The following is a 24,942-nucleotide window of genomic DNA, read 5'->3' as shown; positions in this document are numbered from 1 at the left end:
TGTGTTCACTTATTTTCTTTTATCTGGAAAAGTTTGTGAAAAATTAGTACCATTTCCTGGTGTGAAAATATTTTCTTTATAAATTCTTCATAAATAATCGTTGCTAGATTTTAGAGACTCTTTTCTTTTAAATATCTCTCATTCATTCATTCATATAGTACATATTTACTTAATGTCCATTCTAACTCAGGCATTATGCTAGCCCCTGGGGATAGAATGGTGAGCAAAAACAAACATGGTCTTTACCCACGCTGAACTCACAGCTTAGTCAGTGGGGGAGATAGAGAGTGGTCAATTTTAAAACGTGGACCACAGCTCTGTTGAGCACTGAAGAGTATCAGTGTTCAGACATCATGGCAGGGGGACCTGATCTGAGTCGTGATTACGGAAGCTTCCTGAGGAAGCCAATAGTCAGAAATAGATCAATTAATTTCATTTGTCTCATTTGAACTGACATCTAATTCATATGGCTAGAATTCTGTAAATGAGAATAACTGACTATCCAATGTGGCTCATTTTCTGTGTTCTGTAGAGAATTTCCCAACCTAAAGGAGTTTCCATAATCAAATTGATGGCTTTCGCACTAAATGAGCATCTGGCACAAAAACTACATGTTTAAGTCAAAAAAGAAAGACTACAGGCAATAAACAAGCCTCATTGGGCCTTTAATAGCAACGATTAAAATAAATACTTGCTGCTTGTCTTAAATTCAGTATAGTAGTTTTTCTTATTTTCACTTGTTCGCAAATATATTTAAGTCTGCATTTTCCAAGATGTTGTATTTTATAACATTTTTTATTCATTAGTTTTATAAATACAATATTTATATTTTATGTTAACTGTTGTTGGAATACACTATTATAATCACTTTCCTAACTCTTCTACTGAACTCAAATACAACACTTGAATACCCTAGAGAGAAAACAAAACTTGCTTCCTCAAAATTCTTCTCAATAATGAAAAATGCTAAGTGTTGTTCTGTGTGGGAAGTGTAATATGAAAACATGCCAAATACAGGCAGCAGGATAATGTACACAATATGTTTCAAAGTCCTTTTGTATTTTCTAGGGAAAAAATCCGTAGTATTTAATTAATAAATTTAAAAAGCTATTTTAAATTTAAAAACATATACCATTTTGAGTAAGAATATAGACACTAATGTAGTTACAGGTAAAAATAAAAGAAGGTATCCAAAAATAATTTCAAAATTCCCTTAGGAGACAACTGTCAAAGAGTTTTAAATTTAAGTTCTTCTTTTTGGACATAGTGAGTGTAGAGGTTTTACTAAATATGTTACGTTAAATATCACTTTAACTGAGAAACTTGTAAAACTATGAAATTGGAGGCCATTCTAAATATCGCAAAAACTGCTGTGAAGTTTTCCAATGATGGAATTTTTTTATTGTTTAAAACAGATTTTACAGATGCAAAAGGATAAATGTTTAACATGTCAAATTGGTACTTTAGTTTGAAATAGCAAATTTTTAGCAAATGATTTTTGATCACATTCCTAAAGTCGATATTATTGGAAAAAATATACTCAGAGAAATGAAAATATTGAAATGTGTACAAGTCATCGTTTGAATAATACAGAATAGCCAGACTAAGGTAGAATTATAAATATTTTTAAATCTTTTCTGTTAGGCCAGAGGCTCTGTGAAATTACACCTTGTAAAAACAATTTACAATAATGAAAATGTGGGATATACTTTTGCTGAACTGAAGAATCTATTTGTCTATCATACATACATATACTCTCACACACTCACACATAGACTCAGAACAAACAGAAAATAGAGAGGCATAAAGACAGAAGTACAATCAGATATGCCTCTTGGTTATGGTGAGAAGTAAAAAGGTTAATATATGTGAAATGCTTAGGAAGTTGCTTGACAGTTTCTCTTGCTTTTTCTCTCTTTTTCTCTGTCTCCAAATTTCAATTTAAGATGGCATACAGTTCAGTTTATCTATAATTTGATTTGCAGAAATTATTCTTATCTAAAGATAAATGTTATAAAATATGTTAGTTGATAAGCATTTAAAAAATGAATTATCCTCAAATCAAACTTGATTGATGAAATTACAAAACTTCATGATTTTAATGCCACCTTATGTGTTCAAAATTATCACTACTGAACTTTAAAAAAATGCTGTTTCAATAGAAAACTGTTCTCGTATGGTTGTATTTCACATTCAAAAATGGGAAAGAAAAATTCTAAACAACTAGTAGGCATTCTTCATTTTTCCAAAAGCAAATCAATATCTTACTGTCAATTGTAAAAAATACTTTTCAATAAACTAATTTATCAGAATATTAAAATGTAAAAATGAGCATGCCCATTTTCACTTATCTCTAGAGAGGAAAATCATATGCATTGAATTAAATGTGCTAGAGCAACTTCAAGTCTTCTGTAATTGTAGACTGTCATGTGCTCTTGAGAAACATTTTAGGAAAGTGAATTGTACACTGTCCTCATTTTCTAATTTTAAGTTGTTAAAGGCATTGTTGAATGTCAGTTTATATTTCCTGTTATTATTACCTCTTCAAAGAGCCAAAATATACTAATTAAAATCCAAAATATTTTTCCTTTACGGTTTTTGATTTCCCACATATCAACAGAGACTAAAAATGGATTTTTTGGACAATTCAGTTTTTGCTTGTGTGGCGACTGCAGTCTTTTAGCTATTTCACAGTAATCTGTAAAGAAACTTTTCTGTGCTATCAAACTAACATCAAAACTTTAGAACAGTGATTAATAAGCTGAAGCTGCTCAAATACTCTAAGGTATTTGAATTGCAATATAAGTACAATAGTCGAAGCAATAAGAGGTAATTTTGTTGATTTGTTGTGGTCGTTCTGATGACATATGTCATTTGCTTGGTTTGTGATGGTTTTCTTCATTTTTTGAATTGGCTTCATGATGTTTTTCTGTAAATTAATGACATGGGTAGCTGTCTCTTATTGTGATGGCTCTCAAAAAGACCAGCCAGTTTTGCCTAATGTCAAGATATCTAATTTAAATAAGGTAATATTTATGACATTTATTCCCTTGAATACAATATACCTGTAGTGCCATGAACCCTTTACATTTTAACATTATCTGAAGAAACACCATAAAATTTATTTTCTCTTAATCCTGTGATTGGCATTTGGATTGATCTTTACTGCTTCCTTTTCCCTCATTTTATATCATTTAACTTTTGTATTGATACTGACTTTAATTGGTAATTGTTAAAATTTTATTTCTTAAGTACTTTCACTTTTGTGTGAGCTTAGACTAAATTGTGATGGATGGCCATGATAAATGATAATTTGAGGAAGGGGTTTAATGGTCATGGATTGTCTTTCTGTATTGCTGTATAACAAATTATACCACAATGTAGTGACTTAAAACAGCATTTATTGTCTCATAGTTTCTGTGGGTTAGGAATCAGGTATGGCTCAGTTGGGTCCTGTCTCTGAGTCCCTCAAAGGGCTTTCGTTAAAGTGTCTGCCTCGGCTACAGTGGTCTTTATCTCCATCTTAGGGTGGATCTGCTTCCAAGCTCCCTCAAATTGTTGTAGGCAGGATTTAATTTCTCATAAATTGTTGACCAGGGTCGACCCTCAGTTCCTTGCCATGTGAGCCTCTCTGCAGGAAAGCTTATGACATGGCTCTTGGCTTCATCAGAATGACCAAGAGAGGGGGTGATAGGCAGAGTGCTCGTAAGACAGAGGTGGTGTCCTTTCATAACCTAATTTCAGAAGTGACATCTCATCACTTTTGCAATATTATATTAACTAGAATCATGTAATTAGAACTAGCCCCCAGTGAGTGGGAGGGAATTACACAAGGTTATGACTATCAAACGGTGGGAATAACTGGGGGGACAATTTAGAAATGTGCTTACTACACTTTCTTTTTATAATGATAATAATAAAGGTATTATACATGTGCATTGAAAGAAAACATTTTGAACTGACTGTTTAAAAATCATTTTATCCAATTATCCATAGGTTAAGGAAACCACAGAACAAAACACAGTTTTGTGGCTTGAAGTCATAGCCATAGTCTTGCTTTTTATTGGCATTTATTAACGCCTGATTAATCACATTAATTGTTATATAACTACTATCTATATTTGATATTTTTAAATAAGTTAAAATGAAAGGTTTTTATATGCCATAACATTTATGTTGCTAAATAACCAGTGCTGAATTCTTAATACAAAATGTCAACACTTGGAACACCAATTCGATTGTATTTTTTACCTGAAGTCATGGAAGCTATAAGGAAGCTACAAGTCATGGCTACAAGTTGAAAGAAAATCAGTATCAAGCACAAATTTTACCTAGTGAAATTTCCTTTAGGAATGAAAGGGAAATAAATCAGATGAGAGAAAACTAAAAGATGTTGTCATTAGCAGACTTACCCTTAAAGATTGGCTATGGAAGTTCTTCAAGCAAAATGGAAATGATAAAAGAAGGAATCTTGGAGCATTGGAAAACAAGAAAGAAATCAAACAGCAAAAATAGGATTACATATAAAAGGATGTCTTTCTCCTCATAGGTTTTATAAATCACATTTGATGATTGAAATGATAATTACAACACCATCTTATACTCAAGAAAGTGATATTTAAGAACAGAGGAGGTAAAAGGACCTAAACAGAAGTTTTCCTCACTTTACTTAACATGGTGAAATATTAATTCCAGTAGACTATGATATCACATCTGTCTATTTTTATTCCCAGAGCAATCAGTATGAAAACTGTATGAAGTGAGTGTATGAACAGTCAAAAATTCTACAGATACATCAAGCAGATGGAATCCTAAGAAATGTTCAAATGGCCTATAGGAAAACAAAGAAGAGAAAGGAATGAAACAGAGGAAACAAACAGAAAACATAATAAAATTGCTTAGACTTAAGGTCCAACATATCAATAATTACCTCAAATGTAAATGGCTTAAATACAGCAATTAGACAGAGATTGGCAGGGTGGATAAGACAAGCAAACAAAACAAAACAAAAAAACATGAGCACACTATATACTATAGTGTTTAACAAGAAATTTAACTAATTTAACAAAAAATTCATTTCAAATTCAGTGACATAAATAACTTGAAAAATGAATGGAAAAAATACACCATCCAAACATTTTTTTTTTAAAGCTAGGGTGGTACATTAATGTCAGAGAAGATATTTCATAGCAGAACAAAACAAACCAAACAAACAAAAAACCACCATAGACCTAGGCAAGGAGGGAAATTTATCAGTCCATTAGGAATACATCACAAGCCTAAATGAATGTACATCAAAACAACACAGTCTCCAAATAGGTGAAGCAAAGCCTGATTGAGCTGAAAGGAGAAAGAGATAGATCAAAAATTGAGGACTTCTACGACCCCTCTAAGCAACTGATGAGTTAACTGATGGGTCTAGCAGATTACTAGATGGAGAATCAACAAAGATATAGAAGATCTAGATAATCAACCAAAATGATCTAATTATCATATATAGAACATTCCACCCCCCAAATGCAGAATATACATATTTTCAAGTGCTGTGGAATGTTAACCAAGATAGACCAAATCCTAAGCCAAAAAAATAATCTTCAACAAATTCAAAAAATTGAAATCATGCAGGTATGTTCTCTTACCATAGTGAAATCAACTAAAAATCAACAATAGAAATATTTGTAAAGAAGTAGAAATTAAATAGTACATGTCTAAATAATCCATGGGTCAATGAGGATTTCTCAAAGGAAATAAAAATTATACAGAAGTGAATTAAATGAAGATATAACATCAAATATTTGTGGGGCAACTAAAGCAGTGCAGAGAAGGAAATTTGTAGAACTAAATTCTTACATTAGAAACAAGGAAGGGTCTCAAAACAGTAATGTAAGTTTCTACCTCAAGAAACTAGAAAAAGAAGAGCAAAATATACCCAAAAAAGAAGAAAGAAGGAAATAATAAAGGTATAAGCAGATATCAATGAAATTAAAAACAGGAAATTCTCTATTGCTCAATAGAGAAAATCAATGAAATTAAAAACAGGAAAATCAATGAAATTAAAAACAGGAAATTCTCAATGAAATCAATCAATGAAATTGATTTCATTGAAATCAATCAATGAAATTAAAAACAGGAAATTCTGTATTTCTCAATAGAGAAAATCAATGAACTCAAAGCTGGTTCTTCAAAAAAATCAAGAGTATTTGATAAACATTTACCAATACTGACAAAAAGGAAAAGAGAGTAGACATGAATCACGAACATCAAGATTAAAATAGGGGACATCACTACACATCCTGCAGTCATTATGAGGAAAATAAGGGAATATTATTAAGCACCTTTATGTTCATAAATTGACAACCTAGAAGGTGTGGATCAATTCCTTAAAACCATAAAATATAAAAAGTCAACCAAGATGAAAGACAATAGTTGAAGTCTAACAAACATTAAAGAAATTTGAATTTATGACTAAAAATGTTCCAAAAATGAAATTGCCATGTCTATATAGCTTCACTGGAGAATTCTTTTGTTCAGGCTACCATAACGAAATACCACAGAATGTGTAGCTTATAAACAACATAGACATTTATTTCTTACCATTCTAGACTCTGGGAAGTCCAAGATCAAGGTGCCATAATGGTTGCATTTTGGTGAGGTCCTTTTCTGATTCATAGCTGGTGCTTTTTCACTGTGTCCTCACTTGTGGAAGGGGTAAGCAAGCTCTTGGGGCCTTTTATATAAAGGCACTAATCCCATTCAGGAGGGCTCCTGACCTAAGTACCTTGCAAAGGCCCCTCCTCCTAATACCATCACACGGAGCGCTAGGATTTTAACATATAATTTTGGGGAGGACACAAACATTTGGACCATAGTACTACCAAATATTTAAAGTATCAATACCAATTTTACACATGTTCTTCCTAAATATAAAAGAGGGAATATTTTCCAACCTAATTTTTTAAAGCCATTATTACCCTGATCCTGAAACCAGACAAAGGCAGTACAAAAAAAGAAAACTGTAGTCTGATATCTTGCATGAACTTATGTAAAAATCTTCAACAACGTCATACCATGACAAATTCAAAAATGTTACAAATAATTATACACAATGACCAAAAGGAATTTATTCCCGATATACAAGACTTCCAACATTTGAAAATCAATCAGTGTAATTTCCTATACCAACAGGCTAAAGAATAAACACCATATAATTATATCAACTGTTACAGAAAAGCATTTGATACAATTCGACATTCATTCATGATAGAAAAAAGTCTCAGCGATCTAAGAATGGAGAGGAATGCCTCGACTTGATAAAAAGCACCTGGAAAAAAACTTTACAACTATTATCACGCTTAACGCTGAAAGATTGAATGCTTTTCCCCTAAGATTGGGAAGATGGAAAGAATGTCTGCTCTTTTATTTAACATAGCACTGGAAGTTCTAGCCACTGCAACAATGCAAGAAAAAGAAATAAAGGGCATTTAGATCAAAAAGGAAGTTATAAAACTGTTCCCATTTACAGATGGCATGACTGTCTATATAGAAAAATGCCAAGAAATTTGCAAAACCCAAAGCAAAACTGTTAGAATTAGTGAGTTCAGCAAGTTTGCAGTATACAAGAGCACCACACCAAAAATCAATTGCATTTCTATATACTGATATAAATGCATGAAAAAATAAACAAAAACCACAATATCATTTATAATCACTCCAAAGAAAATGCAACCTAAAACATATATAGGCCCTGTATATTGATAATTGCAAACTTCTGCTGAAAGAATCCAAAGATCTAAATAAATGGAGAGGCATGCTGTGTCCATAGGTTTGAAGACTCAGTGTAATAAAGATTTTACTTCTCCCCAAACTGATGTATTGGTTTAATGCAATTTTCATCAAAACCCAGTAAGTTTTTTTTGTACACATAGATGAGATTGTTTTAAAGTTTATAAAGAAATGCACAAGCTCTAGAATAGTTAAAGCAGTCTTGACAAAGAAGAATAAAGTGGGAGGAATCACTCCACCAGGTATTGTCTCACTACATAGTACAATAATCAAGATAGTGTTTATTGCTCCCCAAGTAGATGGGGAGCAATAGACACATAGATTAATGGAACAGAATAGACAACCCAGAAATGGACCCAAACAAATATGCTCACGTGATTTTTGACAAAGATGCAGAAGAAATTCAATGAAGGAAGGATAACCTGACAACAAATGGTGTTGGAACAATTGGACCTCTACAGGTGAAAACGGATACTTGTCCTAAACCTCACACGTGATACAAACATTAACTCAAAATGGACTTAACTGTAGAACATTCCACTTTGCACGTTTATAAAAAGATGTAGGAGAAAATCTTTGGGATCTAGAGCTAGGTGAAGAATTCTTAGATTGGACACCAAAAGCACAATGCACCAAAAAATTGGTAAATTGAACACCATCTAAATTAAAAACTGTTGCTCTGTGAAAGGCCATGTTTAGGGAATGAAAAGAGAAAATACATATTGGGAGAAAATATTTGCAAACCATGTATCTGACAAATGGCTGTATCTCTGAAAACCTAATAGCAAAAACCAAAAATTCAATTAGAAATGGCTAAGACACATGAAAGGACATTTCACCCTAAATGATGTACATTATAGTATGTAAACACATAAAAATACATTTTTAGCTATCAGGGAAATGCAAATTAAAACCACACTGAAATATGCCTATCAGAATGGCTAAAATGAAAAAAATAGTGACAACGCTTATGCTGGAGAGGATGAAAATGTAAAATGGTATAGTCACTCTGGAAAACACTTTGCCAGTTTCTTATAACACTAAACATGCAATTACTTTATTTCCCAACAGTTGAACTCATGGACATTTATACTAGAGAAATGAAAAGTTATGTTCATGCAAAACCATTATATCAATGTTTATAGCTGTTTTGTTTCTAATAGCCAAAAACTGAAAACAGATCAGATGTCTTTCAATAGGTTAGCAGGTTCAACAAACTGTGGCACTTACCTACCATGGGATACTCCTCAGCAATGAACACAAAAACCCCAAAGCAGAATATGTATACTTGCAACAACTTGGATGATTTCCAGAGTACTATGCAGAGTGAATGAGTGAAACAGCCAATCTGTAAAGATTGCATGATGCATTATTAAACTTCCATAATATTTTTGTGATGAGAAAATTTTAGAAATGAGAAAATTTAGAAATGGAGATAATTTAGTGGTTTCCAGGGATTAGTGAAAGGGTGAGGGAACATGAAGACTGTGGGTTCTGTCTTGACTGGAGTGGTGGATACACAAACCCATACGTATGATAAAATTGTATAGAAAAAATATATAGACAAACCAAATGGATACAAGTTAAACTGAGAAAACCTGAATAAGTTCAGTGAACTGTATTGATCTCAATATCCTGACTGGGACATTGTACATAGTTTTGGAAGATGTCATCACTGGGAGAAACTGGCTAACATGTTCATGGATTTCTTGGTATTATTCCTACAACTGCATGTGAATTTACAGTTATCTCAGTAAAAATTCAATTATAAAGTATGTACCTTTCTTATTTTGCATTTTCTCTTCATCTCTTAGTATTTCTGGCTCCAGAATGTAAAAACAAATAATAAATAAAAACCTCTCAACTAATATATATATTCATTAATATTTATTACAAGGCTACATAATAAGGATTGACATTTTAATTGTAGAGTACAGATATTTCAAAATAGTAGGAGAGAAGGTTCAGTTTACTCAATATTAGAGTAGAAATCTCTTCTGTCTTTGGAGTAGTTGAATCCCCTAACTTTTCAAGTGTTTTGTGTTATGGAAACCTCAAATATGTTTGTTTTTAAATTCTTTACCCTTAAGGTTTAGACTCAAGAGTAGTTTAAAGGAAATTCCATCCATATGTTTATAATTTAATATGTTAGGCTGCTTTTATTCTTTTCTTTTTTATATTTGATGTCTGAGAACTCTCTTGAACTACTTCTTTCAGGGATCTTTTGGCAAGATTAGACGTCACAAACCAAAAATTTCAGTTTGGATTTCAGCATACAACAATAATGTGTAGATTCTGTACAATGCCAAGAAGTTTTCTCATTTTGAATCTAAATGCCATAAATACAGAGTTGAAGGTTAATCAGTGGCATTGAAAATAATTCTGGTTAATATTAACTCAGAGTCAATAAATTATTTTATTCTTAAGGTGTACTTGATTTTGGAAATTTGTTAGTTTTCTTAGTAATTCTTAAAAATTTTTTTTTTATCTTACCACTTACTATCTAACAGAAATGAATGTTCAGTGAACTATTTCAACTGCACATCTGCCTCTACTTGACCAGACCTATCAAATAATTTTTAAAAGTCTAGGCTTTTAAAATAGGCCCTGCTCTTTTCTATCATAGCATAAACGATGCTTAGTAAGCATGTATGATTTGGATGTAAAAATATAATCTTAGTGTATGTTAGTGATTATTAATTCATGGTCTACAATGAAATAAACATTTACTGAGAATGTGATAGTCTATGCAGATGATTTATATTTTTTGAATCCAAAAAAGACTTTATAAGTATGTTACATGAACCTTGGAAACAATAATGAAACAGAAATTTATATCCAAAATACATTGAAAGTAACTATAATTTTCCCTTAAGTCTTTGCTGCTGTGTAATTGTAGCAAAAACAGAGGAGTATTTTGCCATGAAGGAATTATTTTCACCAAGTACTGTTGACATTCCTAAATACACACAAAAGTGTAGTTCAATCTGCTAAATAATACTATTAAAATCATACACAACCCAGTTAAAATGTGTATTTTCTATTTGTATAGATATGTATATGTACATTGTGTATATACACACGTACACACACATGTATATGCATACACACTCATGTATGTGGTATACATTTTTTAAGGTGGCTTGGGAAAGCACCTTCAGGGTACTGAGACCTAAATTCCTTAATTTTCTTCTTTTGAACAGGCAATTTAATGCTATGTTGATGCGGGAAAGCTGGGCTCCAAAAGAAAATCTTGCTCTGAGACTAAGTTTGTGAGAACAGGGCAAGAAGTGTTCGTGCCACAACCTTCTTCTTCATCCAGCCTTCCTAGCATTTATTTTTTTATTTTTATTTAAAAATTTTTTTTTTTTTTGCGGTACACGGGCCTCTCACTGTTGTGGTCTCTCCCATTGCGGGGCACAGGCTCCGGACGCGCAGACTCAGCGGCCATGGCTCACGGGCCCGGCCGAGCCGCTGCATGTGGGATCTTCCCGGACCAGGACACGAACCCATGTCCCCTGCGTCGGCAGGCGGACTCTCAACCACTGCGCCACCAGGGAAGCCCTTTCCTCGCATTTAGATCTATCTTTCTGTTATAAGAAACAATTGGCTGATAAATTCTGTAGCCTTCTGGATGCTTTGATGGCTTGAAACTAAATTCTTCCCCCAAGCCCTCGCTTTCCTTAAATTAAGAGGCAATGAGACAACACGCTTTGCTGTGGTGTTTGGGTCAGGATGCTGATATTTATCCTGAACATTTGTGAAAGAAACAATTCGGTATAGTGGCAATAGTGCTAAACTTTGAGATGAAAGATCTAAATTAAGTCCTGTCTCTGCCACTTCTCAGATTTCTTGACATTGGTCCAGGCACCCATACCTACCAAACAGAACTTTCATAAGCATCATGTAAGATGTACATTAAAAGTGTTTCAAAAATTGTTTTATTATACACATTTTATTATACATTGGAAGGTTGATGCTTGAAATTCTACTGTTAGCATTTTACCCTCTTAGTTTGAACCTTCATTGCCTTTAAAATTTTAAATACTCAGAGCAGAACATATTAAAATCCAAGGATTGAGGGAAGAGCATTCCACTCACAGGTCCCAAGGCAGGAATGAGCACGGCCTCTTCAAAGAATAGGAAGAAGATCAGCTTGACCGGAGCAAGCAGGGAAGGCAGAGAAGGGCTGGCGTGGTAGGAATTGAGGTCTGGAGGGAGGCTGGTGTTAGATCATTTGAAACTGAGACTGTGGTTAAAAGTTTTCATTTTATTCTAATTGTTATAGGGAGGCATTGGTAAGTTTAATTAGAGAGTTATATATTTTTATTTAATTTTTTAAAGGATTCTTTGGCTGATGCATACCAAATAGATAGAGAGAAGTGTTAATAGACATTTCAGTAGCAGTAATGTTGAGATGGGTGGGGATTGTTTCCACAAGACAGAGACAACGAAGGTGGATGGAAGTACATGGATCTAGCAAGTAACTTGAAGAAATGAGGCAATAGAACTTGCTGACTAAATGTGGGTCAGAGAGAAACTAGGTTTTTGACTTGAGCTGTTGAATGGATGGTGTTGCCATTTACTGTGATGTTAGCAATGGGAAAAAACAAATTTGCAGAGGGCTGAGGATCAAGATTTCAATTTGGTCAATGTTAAGGTAGAGGTAGAGATTTCTATTAGACACCCAAGTGGAGATATAGAGAAAATACTACATTAATCTAGAGCTCAGGACCAATTGAGGGACTGGAGATATGAATTGGGCAGTCAATGGCAAAGACATTCTCACTAGTGTCATCAAGCTTTGGACTCTCTAATATTTAGGGAGGAACAGTAGGGAGAAACAAAGGAGACCAAGAAGGAGGAGGTGATGGAATAATCAGAAGGGTGTGGTGATAAGGAAAACAAAAGACACATGTGTTTAAAAAGCAAGGAATTTTCAGCGGTTTTGAATATTACTGAAGTCAAGTTAGGCAAGGGAAAAAGATGAATATCCGATTTGAGGTCATTTGTGACCTTGACAAGTGGAATTTCTGTGGAATGGAGTGTGGAGATTTCCAGTTGAAATGGGTTGATGAGAAAATGGGATGTGAGGGGGTGAAAGCAGAGGAACTAGCACATTAGTTACATTGTCTCTTTTATTATGGGTACAGGGAAATGGGACATTTACTTGGTGAGGAAGGTGGTAATGTTGCAATTGGTGTGCTAAAGAGAATGATCCAGTATTGAGGGAAAATTCATGTGACACTCTTGAAACAACTTATTACAAAACTATTAATATCCCCATTTGATAGATGAAGAAGCTTTATCACAAAGGTTAATTAAGTTGCTAAGGTCACAAGGTGGTAAATGACAAACCAAGAATTTGAACTCATATCTTTGTAGTTTCAAAGTTCAATCTCTTTCCACTATGTCACCTGTTGTTGGCTGACTAATGCCCCCAGCCCAGGTGTCCACATCCTAACCCCTAATCTCCAGAGAAGCTGCAGTAAGGTATCTTATACAGTATGGTAAAAGAGACTTTGCAGGTGTGATTAACTTAAGCATTTTGAGATGGGGAGATTATTGTGGATTATCCAAGCAGGGCCAATATAATCACAAGGGTCCTTATAAAAGGAGAGAGGATCAGTGTTAGTAATAGATGTGATGATGGGAATAAAGGATTCGGGTGATATGAGGAAGGGGCCACGAGCCAAGGGATGCAGTTGCCTTTAGATATGGATTCTCCCTTCAGATCCTCTAGAAGAAACCAGCCTTACCAACACCTTGATTTTAGTCCAGAGAGATTCATTTGGGGTTTCTGAACTTCAGAAATGTAACATAATAAGTCTGTGTTGTTTTAAGCCATTAAGTTTGTGGTAATTTGCTACAGGGGAAATAGGAAACTAATATACCACCTTTACTGTGTTGATTATTTGCAGAATTGTCTACTGCCCCTGAGCTCAACTTAAATGCGTTTTATCATGACGCTGTCTAATGATTATACTGAATAAATAAATACTAACTTCTGTATTTAAAATGTTGCTTTACTTGACCATCAAGGCAAAGATGACAGTCTTACACAACTTCTTGTTGGGGGGTAGTAATTTTGAAACTTCTGAAGATTACTGTGGCAAATATTTTGGGTATGAGGCCCTCATTAGCTCTTACAAAGAGTAGCTGCAAACCCAAGGGCTGTCAAGTTACCTCTTGAACTCTGGGGGGTGTTGGTTCCTTAAATCTGGTCTTTCTCTTGTCCGGAATAAAACCTGTCTTGCCCCATCTTTTCTGTATGCTCTCTATAGCATATGATGAACCAATACTCTTGTGATTTGGGGTAGCTGGGCTTTTTAAAGACTTTTTCTTTGATCTGATCATTCAAAAGGGTGAATTTTTATCTCTGCCACCAATTTTAAGCTCTTTACACTGATAATTAAATTCCAGATCATGCGTAAGAAGTAAAGCTTCACAAACAATATCATACATGCCTTTATGTGAATATTGCTTTGCTTTAGTAAGAAGTAGGGTGAATGAAACCAAGTATTTGGAAATATTATTCATAGGTATAGCTCACAAATATCTAAATACATTAGAACGTTTCTACTTCTGATATCAATTTTTTTTTCTCTTAGCTTTTTGATGTGGAATACATTTCAGTCAATTTGTATTATTAATGTAAAGAATGTACTGTCAGGAAAATTGAACAGACTTTAAGAATAAATATTTTTATTAAAATCTTTTATAACTGCATTTCAAAAGTAAATATGACAGTCATTTGGGTTATATTCTCCAAACTTCATTATTAAGCCTGTGAAAACTTGCCAGTCAGCTGACGTAAGATAGCTTGGCAGCTACATGCACATTCCATCAAATGGGTGTGAGAAAACATTACTGAAACATACTGACATGAAAAGAACTTTCTCTCGTTCAGGACAAAATGTAACCAGATCTATGAAGAATTTCTGACTTAGCTGCACACATTCTTTAAGAGCACGTGTGAATGGGGTGGGTGGCTTAGGCATTTTGCTTAGGAAATGCATAGAAAAATTGGGATGGTTTGTGGTTTTGTTCACTGCAACCCTAAAATGGACATACATATTGGAAAATGTTGATGAATTCAGTATTAAAGAAAATTTATAATGTTAACAAATGAATACCTTTTCAATAAAGAGCAAACAGAAAAAAGAATGGAAAGCATAGGTCCTCTCAGCACCACGTGGTTTGTCGTGAAACTGTGATAGGAGTTATTTCATAGGGTCATTCGTCTCACGTTATGACTTAATAATTATAATTTTGAGTTGTTGGCTGTGTGCTCTTCTGGATTTTAATTTTCTAATATTTATGGACACAGTTTTATTGTCCTCTACATTATTTAATCTCTGTGAAATTACACAAAATGGTGTAAGCACAGCAACGTAAATTCCAGCTTCAGGGCCACCTGCCCAGCTTTGGAAAGTGGTAGGATCTTTGACATGACAATGTTTTTGCTGTTCTTTCTAATAAAATGTGCACCCTGACTGTTAGCCACCTGGAAATTGTAGCAAGATTATTCTTACATGAAAATAAGATTCGACTGGGCTTTATAGTTCTACCACAGCTAATACTAACGTCAACTTTTGGCTTAAGGTCTCAATGGATATTTTGGCAAGATTAAGTTGGATTAGATTGCATGAGAAAATTGGGACAGTTTGTGGTTTTCTTCACTGAAACCTTGAAATTAACATAAATATTAAAAAATGCTAAGGAATTCAACAAGTGTCAGGCTCCCATACAAATCTGTAGTAAGTAGCACAGATTTTATATGTACTGTTAGAAGAAATATACTTAAGCTGTAAACGCAAATCTTAGATGATATATCTTTCTGTCGTAAGATCTGTTCACCGGTGAAACATGTCAGGAATATTTTAAAACAGAACTTTCTTGAACCTGATTGACACCCCAAGTACCACACAAGAATAGTTAAATTATGTTATATCCTCCAAGAAATTCTAAATTATCTGAACCTAAGTTTGTGCTTGGCAGGCAAAGCACTATAAAAGCTTCAAGGTGATCAGCCTGCCAAGAAACAGAAATTTTATTTTTCCAAGGCTCATTACAAATGATACATTGGTACTTTATAACATGGATTGTGGATTTTGGATCTTTCTTTACTCCTTCGTTCATATTCTTGAAGAAGTAAGACTGATCACTTTTACCTATGACCTAAAAGGTTATTATTATTATTATTTTTGTGGTACGCGGGCCTCTCACTGCCGTGGCCTCCCCCGCCGCGGAGCACAGGCTCCGGACGCGCAGGCCCAGCGGCCATGGTCCACGGGCTCAGCCGCTCCACGGCACGCGGGATCCTCCCGGACCGGGGCACGAACCCGCGTCCCACCGCCAGGCGGACTCCCAACCACTGCGCCACCAGGGAAGCCCAAAAGGTTATTATTTTAATGTAGCAATTCGTTTCTTAGCCTCTAAAAGCATAGAAAACATTGCTATTGTCTGGAAATGTAGCGATAACATCAAGATGCTGGAGAGATTATTCTGAAATAGTTTAATTCTGAAATAGTTTATTTTATAAGAAATGAGGTTAATTTTTTATTATTAAGCATTATCTAAGGAACATTATTTTTCCCAAATAATTTTCCTGGAAACCTAGACTAAAGAAAAGACATCGCATTAATTTAAAACAGTGATACATGGCTTCAATAATTCTAGGTAATAGTAAGAAGTTAAAAAGATAGGAAGCAATGAAGAGTCGGCTAAAAAAAGCCAGGGCTTATCACGTGAATTCCAGTTCTTTAAAATAAAGATAATTTCTATCTGATCAGATAATGCAATTTAAATTCAATAATGACTCTTGGAAAACATAAATATACACGTTTTATTGACAAAACGTTTGCATTTGTGCTTATTTTATACTTTTAGAAAATAAAGTATCTAAACTTTAAATAAATGGCAACTTGCACAAGTTTTATATTGTTTAGTTGCCTTTTTTGTGCAAGTATTTCCTGCCTCTACATGATTCCAGAATCTCACATTCACATCAGCAAATGTAGACTATAACTGTCTGTATAATTTGCCACCATGTATGGATTTTTAAAATATAATATTTTTAAAATACTGTGGGCAAAGCTTGACCTATATCGATGTGATGTCATATGGCCATTCATTGTAATTATTTCACTTACTATCACAGCTGCAGTCTTCACGTTTAATATTTAGTGTTCTCTTGCAAAACATTGCTAAAATATATTGTATTTTTCTGCATTGACCCATACAAAATGCATGTGTTTTTATACTAATCACTTGTGCATGTTTGACAGGCCACATTTTAAAATACAATATGATGTTTTACTTTCCTGAATATTAAAAACTGATCCTTCTTTTTCTCTTTCTATCACAGTGTATGGTGTCATATCTATAGTAATTATTCCTCAGCATTATGTTTTATATCTGTATTAATCTATTTTCTCCTTGCTATGGCTTTTATTAACATTATTGCATATGCATTAGAGGTCCTGTGTGTCTTAGAAAAAAAACTAAGAAGGGTTTCATATAAAATTCATTTCCTATAGGTTAATGGAAAGCAATACATATAAACAATAAAACAAAAATCCCTTTGGACCCTATTTTGTTCTGCCCTGATATTGTAACTTATGCCAAAAATGCTTTTATTTCTGGTCCACCTCATGCTTCTGATAACACTTCAGAGAGACTTCTCTCAGTATATAGGTATGTGTTAAATCACAACACACTGGTTATTTCTTTCAAAGACAGTTAAAATTGGTGTTAGCTTGATTTATTGCTATTGGTAGTTAACAAGGTCCCAGGATGGCAGAAGCCATGTCTATTTTGTTCACTATCCAGAGGAGGCCAGAGGGAGGGCCTCAGATGTAGGGCCTCCAGGGGATGGAGGGGAGTCAAGCATAGGTCCCAGCAGCTGCTCCCTGAAGGATGGGAAGCCAGGAGGAGCTGGGTGTGTGGAGAGAGGGGAGAGTGCACCTGCATAGCAATCAGATTGCACAAAGGAGATCACTGAGGTGAGGTTTGTACAAGGTACAGACACACCAGGGTGGTGGAAGCATGGAGGAATGGACAAGCCTAGACCTTGCAGGTCCTCTAAGCAATGAGGAGGAGATTGAATTGACTCAAAACGCAATGTCAGGATCAGTTGACTACTTGTAGTTTGATTTAATGGGAGATATCTGAACGTAAAAATATCCAGCATGAGACTCTGTCAAATGTATCTATGAAATAATCTAAAAGGTGATCTCACTATGGTGGAAATAGGTATTTTGAAGCTGGAGAGTTTTGATACGGAGAGGCCTTGGCCCTGGGTTCAAATTTCCTCAATTCCCAAACTGGATTGACCCCTTCTTTTTTCTTTATCCTTTCTTTTATTTTTAAAATTTTTTTGTTAATAAAGTATAGTTGATTTACAATATTGAGTTAGTTTTAGATATACAGAAAAGTATTCAGTTATATATATAATTTTTTTCAGATTATTTTCCATTATAAGTTATCATAAGGTATTTTATACAGTAAATCTTTGTTGCTTATCTGTGTTATGTATAGTAGTTTGTATCTGTTAATCCCATACTCCTAATATCCCTCCCCCACCTCCCTTTCCCCTTTGGTAACCATAAATGTGTTTTCTGTGGGTTGACTCCTTCTTAGTGTCTGACTTGGGCTGGCTACATTAGAACCCTAAGCCCTAGTTTCTTCATACCTGGGATGGAGATAATAATAGTACTGAATAATATTAATATGATATAAAAATTGAGATTGTGCCCTTATTACATGAAATTCAGAGCTTTCTTTTTTCGAAATCACATTTATCTGTTGCTATCCCTATTTTTTAAGCACAGCATTTCTCTTTCAAAAGAGAGGAATGATACTGAAAAAAATTAAATAGTACAGTAGTCCAAGGTGACATACTAGTGACTTGTATAGCACTGAGAAGAATTGGCTAGTCAATCTGTAGGCATTTTCCCACTTAATGGTCACAAGAACTCAGTGAGGTACATGATGATTCTGTTTTCCTTCACAAATAAGGATATGAGTCAAAGGCAATTTATGTGGTTTTTCTACTTTCAGCTACCTAGAAAGTGGCAGAGTCAGAACTTGGACCAATAGACTCTGGAGCCCAATGTCTCACACATTAAGCTCCTCTTTGGCAACAAATAATACATTTAGTAATATAGTCTACATATTGTAGACCCATCAAATTTTATTAATATGGCTATATACTACATTCAAAATTACTTGCAGTAATTGTGGTAGCCTGGTTGTATGAACTTTTTAAAAACAGCTTTATTGAGGTGTAATTGGTATAAAATACTGCATGTATTTAATATATACAATTTGATGAGCTTGGACATATGTGTGCACCCATGAAACCATCACCATGCTCAAGATAATAAACATGTCCATCACCTCCAAGAGTTTCCTTGTGCTCCCCACTCCTTTTTTTTTGTGGTAAAAACAATCCAAAAATTAATATAAGAAACCAGAGTCAATAGCATTAAAATATTTTCCTATATATCAAAGGCTTTGTGCTACAACCACTGAAAAATACTTTCATAGTCATCTGAAACAAAACGTGAAGATTAGGTACATATGTATAGAGAAAATGAATGCTTTAATAAATACACATGAGGATTAAATATCCCCATTACACTTGCTAGAGAAACACTTTAGAACAGGAAATACTATTGAAATTCAAGGACTAAATAATTAAACCCAACTCAATTTTGTTTAGTCAGATGTGAAAAAATACATAGTTAATTGGTAGGCAAGATCTCAATGTACCAGAGTCTAATTATAGAGTCTTCAAAACACTAGTGAAATAAAAGTTAGACATTTTAAAAGACATTACAATTTTATGATACTGATTTATTTTGAAAAATGGCAAGGTTAAATTTAATTTTAATATGCTGAAATAAATTTTCTGTCTTCATTTTGGAATTTCTACCAAAAGAAATATTTCATTAAATAGTGAAATATATATAAATACAAAAATATATACATATAAATATATATATACATATAATACTTGGTATGCTTCTAATTAAGAGTACCTTTTGTTCTTTTTTTTTTTTTCATATTGGTCTTGGTTTACTAACGGTCCAAGAAGTTTGGTCAGTTATATTATCATTGCTCTCTGAGTTACAGTAAATGAAAAGAACAGTTGCTCCAAGTCAGCACTAATTCAAATATGATTGGGCATATACTAATGCTAACAAAAATAATTACAACCACAAATCTTTATTATTATAATAAGTATTATAATAAGGAGTGAATTGGTTTGGCATCTCTACAGAACACTTATTAAAATGTGTTTTTTTCTACAACTGCAAGTGATATGCATTTAATATTATATAGCCTTGTTTTCAGTGAATAGAAGTTTATTTTGTAACTTAATTGGTATCATGAAACCCCTTCAGTTGATTAAATAGATGGTTCATAAAAAGACAGTTTATGATCTGTAACTATATAAGAGGAAATGAAAAAAAGGGAGTAGTTAATGTCATGAATACAAAATGTTATCTAAGCTTATTTACACCAGAAAATCTTCTTTGATAATAAAAATGGCTAATCTTATACAACCACAGAACTTTATTAATTTTATTTTATTTTATTATTATTATTTTTTTGCGGTACGTGGGCCTCTCACTGTTGTGGCCTCTCCTGTGCAGAGCACAGGCTCCGAACGCACAGGCTCAGTGGCCATGGCTCACGGGCCCAGCCGCTCCACGGCATGTGGGATCCTCCCGGACCAGGGCACGAACCCGTGTCCCCTGCATCGGCAGGCGGACTCTCAACCACTGCGCCACCAGGGAAGCCCAGAACTTTATTAATTTTAGATTAACCTGCATGATTTGAGAATTTATTTTAAAGAAAATGTTCCACTTGCTAAATCCTCAATGTGGTTATGTTGCTATATTGAATAAAGTAATGGGTGTACACACTGATAACAAAGGTTTGCATTTACCAATTAATTTGTCTTTGCTACTTATATGGAAAGCTGTTTTTAATTCCTTTTTAAAGCTTTGAAATTACTGAGACTTTGTTCAGTGTTGTCTGTGAAGCCTCTTAATTTCTAGGAAACAGCTCATTACTTCTTTAGCAGTTCTCCCCAGAGTACCATGTACATATCCTAGGAAGCTAACATTGATTTGACACATAATACAATGCTAAAAAAATTTGATTAAATAAATGTATTTTTATAGGCATATTATGTATTTTAAATTTTATGTGCTTGTCTCATCTACTGGACTATAAAATCTTTAAGGATAAAGACCATGTCTTATTCATATTTTATTTTTTGAATTTATCATAATATTAACCATAGTAGGAAATTAATTCATGTATCAGTTAGATGTCATTTTGACTCCAAGTAACAGAAAACTCAACAATCATAGCTTAAATAAATATAGCTAAATATAGCTAAATATTTTGATGTCATTTTGACTCCAAGTAACAGAAAACTCAACAATCATAGCTTAAATAAATATAGCTAAATATAGCTAAATATATAATAAATATAGCTTAAATAAATATAGCTTAAATAAATATAGCTAATCATTCTCACATAGCAAGGAAACCAGAGGTATGGATTCTTTGTTTCATGCTGCAGCTCCATTGTTACATCAAGCTCTTTTCATCCATCTGTTGCACCATTTTTAATGTTACATGGTGGCTGTTACACTTACCTTCTTCCAGAATCGTGTCTTTGTTCAAGCAGGAAGAAAGCAGAGGAAAAAGGTTTCTCATTTTGATGTTTTCACATTTTTCTAGATGGGAAACTTTTCTAGCAGACTTCCCCTCACATCTCATCAGCCAGAACCAGGTCATATGCTGCTTTAAAACCAGTGAATGGTGAATTAAATGGGGATTGTCATGGAAGATTTAGACCACTCAAGATTTAGCCCCTGGGACTGGAATAGGAGCTTATCCTTCCAGAGATCAACAGCTTCTGCCTTTCACCTGAACAAATTGTGCTTTAGTTAACAGGGGAAAAGGGGACCATTGAGCAGTTAATGGACAATATGTGTTACAATAAATATTACGTGAAAAGAATTGGATTTGTTAAAATCACATCCTGTGCTATCCCCAGTTGCATCTTTATATATTTATTTGTATTCGTTTGGCAAAATTAAATGTGAATGATTTCTGTTTCTTTGAGATAATTACAAATGCATAAAATCTTCTCTATTTTTACAGTGGGAAGAAAAATATACAATGTTGAGAAGATGCATCGTTTTTATCACTTTCTGTTTTAAATGTCGGTCTTGCTCTTATAATTGCAGAGGAAATTCAAATGCAATTATGTTCTCTGTCTTTTTTTAGGCCTGAAAAGATAAATATGAATTTAGATTCCATTCATCGGTTAATTGAAGACACACAAATCTTCCAGATGCAGCAGTCATCAGTTAAACCACCGTGTGACCTGGGGGCACCTGCCTCATCCCGCAGGGACACCTGTAGCTCCTGTTTGCCCCTTCATGCGCTGCAATCTCATGCCTCTCACAACTCCCATGCTCATTCCTGCAACATCAACGACTGGGGCATTTGTGAAGAACTTCGCCTGCGGGAACTGGAGGAGGTCAAGGCCAGAGCTGCTCAGATGGAGAAGACCATGCGATGGTGGTCAGACTGCACGGCCAACTGGAGAGAAAAGTGGAGTAAAGTTCGAGCTGAAAGGAACAGCGCCAGGGAGGAAGGAAGACAACTCAGAATAAAATTAGAGATGACCATGAAGGAATTGAGTGCCTTGAAAAAAAAGCAAAGTTTGTCACATCAAAAAGAGGCCTTGGAAGCTAGAGTCACCCAGGACCGGAAGCTTCCTAGTTTCATAGAAGTGTCCTATGCACAGAGAGACCCCTTTCAAATTGGTTCCAAAACGTGTGAGTCCATCAGAGAGTGCTTGGGAAAGAGAGAATATCCTACCAAGGAGAGCATAAATAGTAAGGTCAGAAAAAAATCCAGAAGAATCTAGAGGTTATGTGCATATTTGAATGCTGTATATAGTAATGGGGAGGGAAGAGAAAATAGCGAAACCAGTGGTGACTGTATTTGTTTGTTTAGGCTGCCAGAACTAAGTACCCCAGACTGAGTGGCTTTAGCGACAGAAATTTATTTTCTCACCATTCTGGAGGCTACAAGTCTGAGATCTAGGTGTCAGCAGGGCTGGTTTCTGCTGAAGCCTTCCTCCTTGGCTTATAGATGGCGGTCTTCTCCCTGTGTCTTCACATCACCTTTTCTCTGTGTGTGTCTGTGTCCAAATTTCCTCTTCTTCTTTTTTTTTTTAAATTTATTTTATTGAGGTATAGTTGATTTACAATGTTGTGTTAATTTCTACTGTATTGCAAAGTGATTCAGTTATACATATAAATATATTGTTTTTCATATTATTTTCTATTACAGGATATTGAATATAGTTCCCTGTGCTGTACAGTAGGACCTTGTTGTTTATCCATCCTATATATATATGAGTTTGCATCTCCTCTTCTTATAAGGATACCATCACTAGGCCCACCCTGATGACCCTCATTTTAACTTAATTGCCTTTTTAAAGACCCTATCTCCAATTATAGTCACATTCTGAGGTACTGGGGGTTGGGGGGTGCAGACTTCAACATATGGGTTTTAGGGAAGACACGATTCAGTCCATATTACTGATATTACTAGTATTTTTAGCCAAAGAAAAACCCCAGCATTTTTTTATGTTAAAAGAAGATATTTAGAGAGATTTCTCTCCATTTACCCTAATAAGTGACTCTTAAATTATCCATGCAGTAGTTTAAAACATTTCCCAAGGTTTGGGACTCTGGCCTCACAATTAATTCCTGTAAAATGGGTACCATAGGGAAATACCTTTAGGGAATACTTCACACTACACACTTTTGGAATTTCTTGGTATATTTGTAATCTTGAAATTTCTGAGCATTCTGCACATAACAAAAGTTTGTAAACTTTAATCTAGCCATGCATACACTTATCTGTTGATGAACCACCCCCCATATATATTTTTAAATCTGACAAATATTATTATCAACTCATGGAACATACTTTGGGAAACTTTAGGAATTCATGTTATCTCTTTAAATAGTTTGTATTATTTACCCTTTATATTATTACCCCTTTCTATTTAATTCCATCTCTAAAAACATAAAATCAATTAATATCTTGCTTTTCTATAATTCTGTCTAAAATGTTAAGCTTTTCATGATGTATGGAGTGTATGTTAGATATAACATATTCCACTGTAAATGGAAAATTTTAAGAGACCATAGGGAAATTTATTTTATTAGAATATGGTAGAACATTGAAAGGAAAAAAAAGCCTAAAAATACATAAGTTAAAGTTTGTCCATATAACACTATTAGAGAATGATAAATAAATGAAAATATGAATTTGATGCTGAATCGTAACATTTTATTTCCTTTCAAAAATGTTTTCTTCATGATTTTTCTACATTGGATTTTAAAATTCAACAATAATAATTGTTTTGTATTTTTTTTTCTTTCAGGAAGAAGGTTTGATTATTGACCCATTAAAATTAAATGAAGAGGTGAAACTCAATCTAGATTGTCCTGATTTATTCAAGAATGGTGGTTCTGAAAACCGTACAGTGAGACCTGGATTAAGACTGCAGGCAATAAATCTGCCTCTGGAGAATGGAGTTCCTGAAATTTCAGCTTTGCAGGTGAATTTGGATGAGTTCCAAAAAATCTTATGGAAAGAAAGAGAGTAAGTACTAATTATTGTCTTCCTTAAACAAGTCTGTTTTTCAAACTTCTTAAAATTGTTAAGTCTCTTAAACTAGTCATCTGCTAATGTATTTTACCTATGACTAGTCATTAAGTACTAATATTTGAAAAATGAGTTTGAATTTTATATTCACTTTTTGAATTTTGAAAAATAAGTTATAACAGGTTCATTTTTATCATTTTTTATCATAACCTTGTTCTCATCTTCTCTGGTAGATCACCCTCATTATATTTGAATTATTAATGTTTATGATTAAAATAACCTGTGTATTATCTAACTTTTACAGCATTCATAGATTTCAGTGAGTCAATAAAAATGAATAGATATGTTAATATTCATAAGGGAAAACTCACAATTTTGTGAGGTACTGATTACAGAAAAAGATGCTTTATTCATTGACCATTTATAGTAGAGAGG

The 24,942-nt window shown here is 34.0% G+C and overlaps 1 protein-coding gene across 1 annotated transcript in view; it reads left to right on the top strand.

The window, feature by feature from the left end:
• The window catches only part of CCDC102B (coiled-coil domain containing 102B), a 267,055-nt gene that overhangs the window by 22,943 nt on the left and 219,170 nt on the right, over window positions 1–24,942 (top strand). The window contains exons 2-3 of the mRNA XM_060120835.1: window positions 22,102–22,723; window positions 24,284–24,504. Of these exons, the coding sequence (XP_059976818.1) occupies window positions 22,118–22,723; window positions 24,284–24,504 (827 nt within the window). The 5' untranslated portion in view covers window positions 22,102–22,117. The remainder of the gene's footprint in view (window positions 1–22,101; window positions 22,724–24,283; window positions 24,505–24,942) is intronic.

Source organism: Lagenorhynchus albirostris, chromosome 14 (assembly GCF_949774975.1).
Source record: "Lagenorhynchus albirostris chromosome 14, mLagAlb1.1, whole genome shotgun sequence".
Classification (NCBI taxonomy): Eukaryota; Metazoa; Chordata; class Mammalia; order Artiodactyla; family Delphinidae; genus Lagenorhynchus; species Lagenorhynchus albirostris.
Note: the sequence above shows the minus strand (reverse complement) of the source record. Positions and strands in the feature narration are given on the sequence as shown.